This window comes from Poecilia mexicana, unplaced genomic scaffold, assembly GCF_051168715.1.
Source record: "Poecilia mexicana isolate PSO_F unplaced genomic scaffold, ASM5116871v1 scaffold_17, whole genome shotgun sequence".
Taxonomy (NCBI): Eukaryota; Metazoa; Chordata; class Actinopteri; order Cyprinodontiformes; family Poeciliidae; genus Poecilia; species Poecilia mexicana.
Window position 1 is genome coordinate 22,485,564 of NW_028263386.1, and position 10,471 is coordinate 22,496,034.

The following is a 10,471-nucleotide window of genomic DNA, read 5'->3' on the forward strand; positions in this document are numbered from 1 at the left end:
ACATGGGGGGTAATGACACATTCAGCTTACAAGAAAAGACAATAACTGCACAGTCCATTTACATTTTTTTTTGACAGCTAAAGGCCATGAATGACAACTTTCAGGGTATGACTGATGTAAGATAGGGAGTAGGAGAGAGTTGAGTGTATTCAGATTCGTAGTTGATGTCACAAGTACAAACTACATTGAAAGTTGTAGTTGCAAACTGTTTATTTGCCGTTCTTATGGACTGTATCGCACTGTGAATGCTAAATTAGGAGATATTTCTCATAACCAGACAAATATAGAGCATCCATAAGAAAATTTGGTGGGGAAAAAAATGTTGCGCTGCTTAGTAGAAATAGTCTCTGACATCAGCGTTTAGAAACGTTTGAAGCTTTTTCAGTGACTGCTTTTGTTTTTTTTTTCTTTTTTCAAATTGACAGAATATTATGTAAAAGTTCTTGGCAATAGAAACTTTCCTCACATACTATTGAACTGACAGCCTGCACAAACAAGCTACGGCGGCGTTCTGCTCCTCCATACATCAGACATCATGCTCGTGTCCTGCGGTGTTTAAGGATAAAATTCTGAAATAGCAACCCTTTGGAAAAAAAAATATCGACATGCATTTGACTCAGAATCAATACAACATTTGGTCTTTGTGTAAGGCAAAGGCTTCTTCTTTTTTTTTGACTGCGCGAAACACATTTTCAATAGCACCAATCTTTCTTATTCTGCAAGTAGTTCTGAAAGCACATCTCGAACCAAAGTACTTTGCAGCGAAGGATGCGTATGAACTGTAGACCTCTTAGACTGAACAACACAATTACTGGCAACAAGAGTCTCTCTTTAAAAACCCGCTTTCAAAGAGTGTTGCTCACTCGGACTTGCTGTGTGTCACGAGTTGAAAAGTAACAAGACATAAATGTGTCAAGTCTCGAAGCCGTACCGAAGAAACACCCACAATCGCCGCGTTGAAATGATAAGAGAGCAGGACAAACAACGACTCGTTTTGAGACGTTTTAATGTATACAAATAGGAAACTTAATGTACAGTATTCACATTCAGTTAGTTGTCACAGTCTGGTGTTAGCAGGGCAAGTTGTTTTTTTTTAACACAATTGTAGTCAAAGTGGCTTTGATGTGCGCAACATCAAAAGCAATGAAAACATCCAAAAACACAACAAAAATGGTAAACATTTAAACATTTTGCATAAATAATAATAATAATCATAATAAAAAATATTAAATCAGGAAGCAGAACGACATAACAAAATACAAAATGTGTTTTATTGTATTTTCTCCAGATGTTATCTCTATGGTTGAGTTTGTTCAGTAAAATTCTTTTTTTTTTTTTCAAACATGATTTTATTTTTATTATTAGGTTTTATATAAAGGTCTGTTCTGAAGCCGTACACTCTTAGCATCATAGCGCTCTATCAATCAGATATGAACAAATCTTAAAGGAAACAAATACTTTTTTTTCTTCAAATTCTCTACTTCTACCTGTGTTTCTATCTGAAACTAAATTAATTTGAGGTCATGTACCATGATTAACCAGTCAACATCAATTAGACAGTCTAGAAAAAAAATCATAGCCTATAAGCTCACATGTAGCTAAGTGTAATCCCACATTTTTTATGATTTTGGGCTATGCTTCTGCTTGACTTGTGGTCTTCTGAAATGTGACTGAAGCTACTTGAAGTCATCAGTCTGGATGCACAAATTGACCCACGGTTCCTATGAATTGTTTTGTTGCAAGAGGCTTTTATTCCTGTGTTGTTGGAGTTTTTTTTTGTATAAAATATTGTATTTAGTTTTGTTGTGTGATGTCCACATATTTTGTTGTGTTTTACACCCGAGGACCTCCAAATAATATTCCAGATCAAACTCCTGTTTTCAGTTTAATGGCATAAGTGAAGAAAACACAAGACATGTTCAAAAGATAAAAGCCTACGGTGAAGTGACGCAAACGTTGAGAACTCTGAATTTTGCGATATTTGTTGGACCCTTTGAAGCCCCTCTGGCCGCACACTGATGATGCGTCTTCCATTAGACGATCGTTGTTGATCTAATTCTAATGACATTTGTAACAGGGTCCACAAAACAGCTCTACTTCACACGAAATTAACTTCAACATACCTGGAGACAAAACATCTAAAATAAAACAAAGGAAAACATTTATAGAAAATATTCATTACCAACCACTGACAATTGTTACAACCATACACTGCACAGTTTGGGGGAGGATTTAGTTTAACTGCAATATAGATTTCTGGTGAAGCCAGCCACTTGTAATTATCCTTAAAGGGTTTGTTTGGAGACTGAAACCATTGGTCAATTGTTGTTTTCTCTGTATTTACCACTATTCAGTCCTCAAACACCTCTTTTTGTCACACAATCAATTAGAAGCGGGTATTTGGAAAGCTGGAAGTGATCCAGTTCTCCCCCTGCAATCACTATCTGAGTGTCTCTTCTTTGTCAAAGGCCAGATAATAATCTGATGCTTTAAATTCTTACAAGATGATTGGTAATGTCTTCAAGTCCTTTGAAATTTACTTTCACCCATTAAAGATGCTTCAGCAGTGGATCTCATAGGCAACCTGAGATCCAAACAGAAGGCTCTGGCTGAGAAGCAGTTCTTCTGGGTCTGCCGTCAGCGGGCCCTCGCCACCTTCAGTCGGGTTCCTGCGAAACCCCAGGCCCCCCGATCTCGTCAGTGTCTGGACCATTTCGTGCTCCAGGAGAGCTTCTTTCATTCCCTTCTGCTGGACAAAGCCGCTCATCATTGGACACCTGGATGAAGCGGAGCCCATGACGGGCTTGGTTCGATTCAGGACATACATCTCATGGCCGTGATCGTCGCGGTACTCCTCCAGCTGAGCAAAGGTTGTCGGTCCGTCAGAGTAGTCATTCACGTAAAGGATGCTCTCCTCTTTGCTGGTGCAGTAGGAGCCACTGTCCTCTTTTTGGTACTGCTGGTGGCGAGTGTAGATCATAATCAGGAGAAGAACAGCAGTGAGAGCCAGCAGGGAGATCCCAATAGCGATGGCGGTCTGTGTGGCTGGACCCAGAGCGCTGAAGTCCATGCTGTCCTGCTCATACAGGGGCTCCTGGCTGACGTCCAGGACTTCCGGCTGATAGAAGGAGCTGGACGACGACGAAACGTAGGAGTGTGTGTTCAAACGAGGCCAGAGTTGGGATGAGTACGAGGAAGAAGACATGTTGACAGCCAGGTGAAACGTAACCCTCGCCACTCCACCCGGGTTCCAGGCCTCGCATTCGTAGCGCCCAGCATGTGCTACAGTCACATTACTGAGGAACAGCATGCCGCTGCCCATGTCCGGATCAAAGCTGTCTCTTTCACCGCCCTCCTCGGCCCCTCGCACGAATCCCTGGATTCCTTCGACGCCTCCTGCCTTGATCCCCCCGGTGCTAGGCAGGGCTGCCACCACTCCGCCCGGCCCTGGCCGGAACAACTCCCCGTTGGGTCCCAGCTCTTGAAAAAGACCTCGAGGTGACAACTGGGCCTTGCCATGGGAAGCTTTTTTCCACGTCACCTGAGGCTGTGGGTATCCAGAGGCCTGGCAGGACACTCGGAGGCTCTCGCCGAGTCGCACAGTCAGGTGGTTGGGCTCCAGCTGTACCACAGGCGGAATGCACACCAGGCTGTTCGGAGCAACCTCTGCCAGGCTAAGGTGGGAAAGACGAGGCGGCTCTGCACACATCAAGCGACGCTGCTCTGCCGAACTTAGCAAACGCTGTCCATCTTCGCCGATCCAAGTTCTTAGCCAACCGAGAGCGCAGTCACATCGCCACAGGTTCTCTGAAAGAGCGGGACAGGAGGAAAAAAAGATTGATATATAAAGAAGTCTTAAAGTCATGTTTGGACTTCTAAATGACAGATTTAACTCTATTAACTCTTGATTTCTTGACGTTCTTGAATTTGATCACAATGCATCCAGATGACTGAAAGTTCACATAAACTCGCTTCATTATTTCCTCAACCCTATTTATGGGTTCATGATGCTAAAACAGATATTGGGTAGTTTTCATAAAATGTCACATCAAACATTTTGGCCCAGTTTGTTGGATTAGAGAGAAAACTTGAAGGAGGCTCATCATTGTTCACATGCTACCACTCGGCCTTGTCACGATCCGTGTTTCTGTGTGTTTATTTTTGAGTTTTTCTGTGTAGTCCTGTTCCGTGAGTCTGTCTCTGCGTCTTCCCCGTTGATTGTTTCCCAGGTGTGTCTCATTCCCTTAATTACCCCGTGTGTATTTAAACCCACCTGTTGTCTGTGTTCCTCGTCGGGTCCTTGTTTTTTGCTGTCTTACACAAGTCGCCACTATCTGTATTCTCCAGTAGAACTGCCAAGTCCTGGTTTGTGCTTGCTCCCGTTTAGTCCTTATTATCAGTTGCTACCGGCATTTAGCTGCGTGCTTGTTTCCTGCCGTGCTGCCTGTCCTGGACTGTATTCTGAGCATATTATTATTAAATTCTTCATTTTCACCATCTTACCTGGGTCTCGGCGTCCTTTCCTCACCACCACAACCACCCATTATGACAGGCCTGATCAGACTTCCACATAAAACGAAGGAATCGTAGGATTCTGCATTATGCAAAACGTCATGTTTAGTAATGTTAATGACAGTGGGTTGTGTTATTGGCATTAATTAATAACACTACAGAACTAGATTACTTAATTGAAGTAACATTAGCATATTACCTGGTGAGTAGTTGGCACAAGCTAATTCTTACTATTTTTAACATCTGCACAGCTTCAACATACCAACACCGTTATAATCGTCTGATAGCAATAATCAGACATTTTAGTTGTTATCAGACATTGTGAGGTTATTTTCCTTTTTATTTAATAAATTTTAAAGGAAAATTCAATAAGATTAATAAAAAATATATTTTCAAATTCAATTCAGTTAAATTCAAAAATACTTTATTGCTCCCAATTCAAATTCTTCAAAGGGTTATTGTAGATAGTGATGGTTGTTGGCAGAAATGTTCTAATTTTTTATTTATTTTTTAATTATTCAGTAACCCAGGTTACGCTTTTTTCTTTCAGTCCACTCTCACTATCCTGGGGTGTTTACATTTTGGTTGCCTTCTATATTTGTGTTTTGATCATTTTCTTGTTTGTTTAGATTTGTTTGTTTTTTCATCTTCAGCTCATTCCTAGTGTTTAGTTTGATATGCGCTCGGGTCTTTTTCTAAGACATACCAGCTACTTTTATTTTATTAGTATTGGATAATTCAATACTTTACCTAGATGTAGGTCAGCAAAATAACTTTAAACCGACTCGTTTTTAACCGAAATTTTTTTTTTTTTGAGTTTGCTGAAACACACATCCATCCTTTTTTTTGTCCATAATTTATTTTAGGGAGCATGCTGAAGCACTTGACTATGCTCTTCTTCTCTGTTCTGTGGGGTGTGTGGTTTGAAGAAAGCTGCAAAATACCATTTCCCTAATCCAAAAATGAGAGCCTGTAGGATTTTTTTTGCCTGACAGTTTACAGCACAGCAAACCAAGTGCACACAAGCGCTTGGCAAAAGTGCACATTTTTTATTCTGCAATACTAGATTTCCCTCGCCGACACTTTCACCAGGGATATTTGGAGACGGTCCATCTTTTTGACATAAATTCATTTTGAGTCCTCTTTACTTTGTCCTAGTTATTAAAACACTGCATCAAATCTACAAATCCCGGATAACAGGAGGCTAACCAGGCAGTTAACTCAACAATCTGCAACAATCACAGTGTAACACCTCCGTTACATATTAACTCCTTATACACAGAGATCATTGAGAATTAAATCAACTAGAATGTGAGGGTAATATCAAAACACATATATATTTTATATATGTTTGTTTATTATATCTCACTTGAAAATATGGGAAAAAGACATTTCTCTCTGTAAATAACTTTGTAAGATGAATTTTTAATGTTTTTTTTTTTTGGTTTTTTTGCATTTGTAAGTAATGCAAAGAGCAAATATAAAAATCTAGAAATTCCCACATGCGAGATGCAACCTAACGCATCATGACATGTTTAAGGTGGGATGGGATAAACACGAGAGGTTGGATTTTTTTCTTCAGACGAGAACATACGCAGTCTTAAGCACGTCAAAGAGAGCTTGTGCACAGTTGGGGGTCTGGTATGAATGGCGCCCCTCAGAGATTCTCCTTTTTCAAACTCTAATCATCTCCAGGACCATTTTTTTTTAAAATCCCTATTTAATGTGAAACAATAAAGTCCAGATTAGACTTTAGATTTCGAACTAGACACGATCGAATCCAGTCTTGTTGTTCCTAATATCGGACACATTTGACAGTGACTGTGTAATTGGAGTACTAACAAAGTGAATAGCACAGTGTAACTCTCACACCTCATTCACAGAACAAGTGAGTTGGCAATCTAAAAGTTATTCTGGGTGCAAACTGAAATAGAGCCATTTTGTGCCGCCCCCAAGGGACACCCAGAGTGGTGAGCCATATGGCCCTGATCAAAAACTGCCACTACTTTAGGCTTTCTGAGGCCTTTCCATAAGAAGCTGCCAAACTCTATCCCTTTCCTGTAAAAAAAAAAAAAAATCATGCATTGGACTAAAATTTTTATTTATATTTTTAGCAATTTATGCCCTACTGAAACAATACGGAGCACAAAGTAGGATTAATGTCATTTCATCCCTTTGTCATTTTAAAGTACTTTTCTGCATTCTGGTGAAAGTCAGTGATCAAAACATGGAGTTGTATCACTCCAGTAAAAATATCTTCCAGCACAAGGTTGCTGAGTCATTTTGATTTGAACAGAGTTTAGTTGATAACAAGTCATATTTTAGAAGAGTCAAATGGCCGATACAGATATGAGAACCCAAGAAAATGGAAATAGTGATATAACGTCTATAAAAACACACGGTTGTTCCAAATTATGTTCGACATTTGAGCATTTTATTTCCAATATTTCCCTTGAGCCCTGAAAATACCTGACTAATATCAAAACTGGGACTGTTTAGTTGCAAACACAAGATGACAAGTCATGTTGTAAATCAAAACTGTTGGACTAAAAACCACACGTTAAGGTGTAATAAAATCCCAACTGTCGCATGCTGGAAAACATCAAATGTGTCGGGACCTAAATGAAGCAGAGTAGCTCAGTCCCACACTCCTGTGTCACCTGTGCACAGCTGACCAATTAATGCTAGAAGTATGAGTGGATGTCACAGCGCTGGTTTGAGAAAGTTGCAGAAATGGTCGGCCTTTACAAAAGGTGTGAGAGGAAGTAGTCCCAAAGCTGGTTGGGATGTACTGGCCTCCTAATTGGCCTTTACACCATATTCCTTTAATTGGATATTTCGCCATTATGCACTCTACGATGGTGTCTTGAAGTACTGATTTTAAAAGCAAGACCATGGTTGGGTGAATTTCTCTAACATGCAAAAATTTGAAGGGCTCTTCATTTTCTTTAACACAAGTCACTGGAGTATTTCTTTATATAAAAAGATCAGGAGCAACTCTCAGTGCTTTGCTAAATGTGGTGTTAATTCTGTAATATTCTGACACAAAATATATTCTAAAGATTCAGGGGAGTTTAGACAGAAATATAAAAACACAGCATGATGTAACCTGTGATACGGAGGACTTGCAGGCTGACGAGGGGTTTGAGGAACGAGGCTCCCAAAGTGCGGAGATGATTCCTGCTGAGGTCCAGCAGAGCTAGAGACGATAAGCCAGACAGAGCGTGCTCGGCCAGCAACTCTATGCTGTTCTCCTGCAGGTGCAGTTCCTGCAGGCGCTGCACATAGAAGAAAGACATAAAGCAAACAGAAAGACAGGCGTGGAAAAAGGTTGTCAAATGCCGACAGGTAGTAAAACCTGCAGCTGAGTCAATCTTTACCGCAGTAGGAGTAAGATAAGGATTAGCAAGACATATCAGACTCAATTTATTGTAGATGTTATTCTACCAAATCCAGAAAAAGTCATCCTGAGTTTAATTTGTGGACAACTAAACTCAAACATCTTTATCTTTCCTAATAATCTGACCGGACCTGCAGTCCCCTGAAGGTGTGGTCTTGGATGCGAGTGATCTGGTTGCCGGCAAGGTAGAGGATGCGGAGGTGCTCCAGACCCCGGAACATGTCGGGGGTGACCAGGTGGATGAGGTTTCCATTGAGAGCCAACTCCAGCAGCTGGCCCTGATTGAGAAAGGCCCCAGGTTCCAGCGCAGAGATGCTGTTGTTCTGGAGGTACAAATAATGGAGGCTTCTCAGGCGATTCAGATCCTGAAGACGGATCTGTACTATGGCGTTGTCCTGGAGAAAGATCGTCTTTGCAAAGCAAGACAGAGATAAAGAAAACGAGTGATCAAGACATGTAAAGGTCAGTGGAGTAAGCAGTTTTGTGAGGCACTGCATTTCGCTGTGCTTTGCAGAGTTTGGCAAGAATATTGACAAATACCAAAGGGAACGAGCTAGTCAAAGATGGGGACAATAAGCCAATGTTGTGGCACTTCTCTGGTTTTCGTTGTTTCTTTTGCTAAACATTGCAGGGATCTGCAGAAACACTTGATTGATTTGGTCTTCATGAGAAGTGCTTTGCAAGTTTTAATCCACAATCCACGGGCGCCCGCCTGATTGCTAATGTGACTTCGTCGTGCATCGAGGTGAGCTATGATCGACGAGATAGACCTGCTGATTGAGGTTAATGGAACAATTTATGCGAGACTTGCTTTTCATCAATATTCATGAGCTGCGGTAATGTTGGAGGGCCTGAACCCTGTAGGAAAAGACTGTGTAATGTTAAACATCTTCTTAACAGACGATCAGTGGGTGTGCGAGAGTCACTTTCTGAGGAAGGATGAATAATTACGCAGCCGCCGGCGCAGTCCCTCCCTCAGGCTTGCGTCAAAGAGGGTCACAGTGAATTGATTAATCACGACCACTTTCAGGGTGATGTGAAAGGATTCAGGAGGGCACCTGAAAACCACCTCTACGCATGGCTGGAGCCTCTAACTTTTAACCAGTTGGCCAACTGACCTCCGTGATGGAGGGAGCACCCTGTGGGATTTCCTTTATCCCCAGCGATCCACACTCCACTGTAAGGCTGTAGCAGCGACATCCATAGGGGCAACCCAGGGACCGGAGAGGGATGAGGGCGGAGATGACCAGGGTGAGTCTGGAGAACCACAGGAGGGTCATGGCAGTGGCACAACGCCCCTTCAGAGACAAATCCTAAGTAGGGAAGACAAAAGGCAAGTAACAATCACACACCCACCTCTCATCGCAGTTGCACAAGAACAAACCTTTTGGTCCAATGCTGCAATATGCTCTCATAGCAGACAATATCTAGGGCTGCAGATGTATTGAATAAGGAGATGATTGTCAAATAGCAAGGGAGGATTTAGAAAGAGAAAAAAAAAAGGCAAGAGAAGTTAAGCATGCCTCCTCATCCCACGGCTGATTACTATTCAGCTGTGTCTATTCAGTGGAATTGCAGCAGCTTCTATTATAGGCTTCAATAAATTAAAGATGTGATAAAAGATGCGCAGGTTGCCTCAAGGACCTCTCTCTGTTCTTTTTAACTCATACACAAACCCAATCTTTCAGCAGCTCCGTCTCTGTCTTCCCAGCGCATTCGTATGTACGTGAAGCGAGGGAAGAGAGGGACCCGCAGTTGAGCTCCATAATCTCCGAAGCCACCTTCACCACCTCGAAGCAAATCCCACGAGGTAAACAGCTCTAATGATCTGATCATGACCATCAGGGTTGGCCGCGTGGCGCACCTTGCGGCGATACATCCCTTTGATATGAACTCATCACTGAACAACTCATCCGTGCGCTGCTTGCTTTCTTTCTTTTTTTCTATTATTATTCCTATACTGCCTGGAAGGAGTTTATTGTTCTGTCTGACTGCTCACATCAAAACGGCCTCATATACTCCCTCCCCAATAACACGCAGCCTGGCAGCATATGCAATCGTTCCTCGGCTGCAGATAGCATGAAGGTACAGCGCTGCTGGAGATATAATACAAGTTGAAAATGTCACATTGTGCTCGTGCCGCCGCCGCACCGACAGAGGGTGGAAGAAGTTTCTTCCGGCTGAGTTGCATTCGTCTCCCCGCTCCGATCTAAACTCTCATATTATCATAAATGATTTATGTGCGCCCGGGCGGCGTCTTCTAATCCTGTTGAGCTTGTTTTACATGCAGAATTTCTGGTTTGTTTAAGGCCGCCGAGTTTGCCCAGATGGCTCGCAAATTCACGGCCCGCTCTGGATCACCTGATATTCTGCTTTATTAATTGCAGGGATATCCGCAGGCCTTGTTTAAGTCAAGTGATAAAATGGCCCTGCGCCTGAAATAAACTGCCACTTATTAATATTTAGTGCCTGAGCTGCTCTGCCAGATTGATATATGCGTGCCCCATTTGTAATGCTTCAATCCAGACCAGTAATGTAATGCCTAAGCGTAAAAGCAAG

At 42.0% G+C, this 10,471-nt stretch overlaps 1 protein-coding gene across 1 annotated transcript; it reads right to left on the reverse strand.

Annotated features, from left to right (window-relative positions):
• Positions 1 to 392: 392 nt before the first annotated feature.
• Positions 393 to 9,543, reverse strand: lrrc24 (leucine rich repeat containing 24). The gene is made up of 4 exons (XM_088014949.1): positions 9,031 to 9,543; positions 8,044 to 8,322; positions 7,622 to 7,790; positions 393 to 3,807 (listed from the first exon to the last, which is right to left on the reverse strand). The coding sequence occupies exons 1-4, from the start codon at positions 9,190 to 9,192 to the stop codon at positions 2,561 to 2,563; spliced, it is 1,857 nt and encodes a 618-aa protein (XP_087871075.1). The 5' UTR covers positions 9,193 to 9,543; the 3' UTR covers positions 393 to 2,560.
• Positions 9,544 to 10,471: the final 928 nt, after the last annotated feature.

Excerpts from the sequence above, each read along its gene's own strand:
- lrrc24 (XM_088014949.1), bottom strand. The coding sequence starts at position 9,192 with ATGACCCTCCTGTGGTTCTCCAGACTCACCCTGGTCATCTCCGCCCTC. Across the intron at positions 8,323-9,030 it reads GTGCTCCCTCCATCACGGAG|ACGATCTTTCTCCAGGACAA; the intron begins GTCAGTTGGCCA and ends TGCTTTGCAAAG. Across the intron at positions 3,808-7,621 it reads GCAAGTCCTCCGTATCACAG|AGAACCTGTGGCGATGTGAC; the intron begins GTTACATCATGC and ends CCGCTCTTTCAG.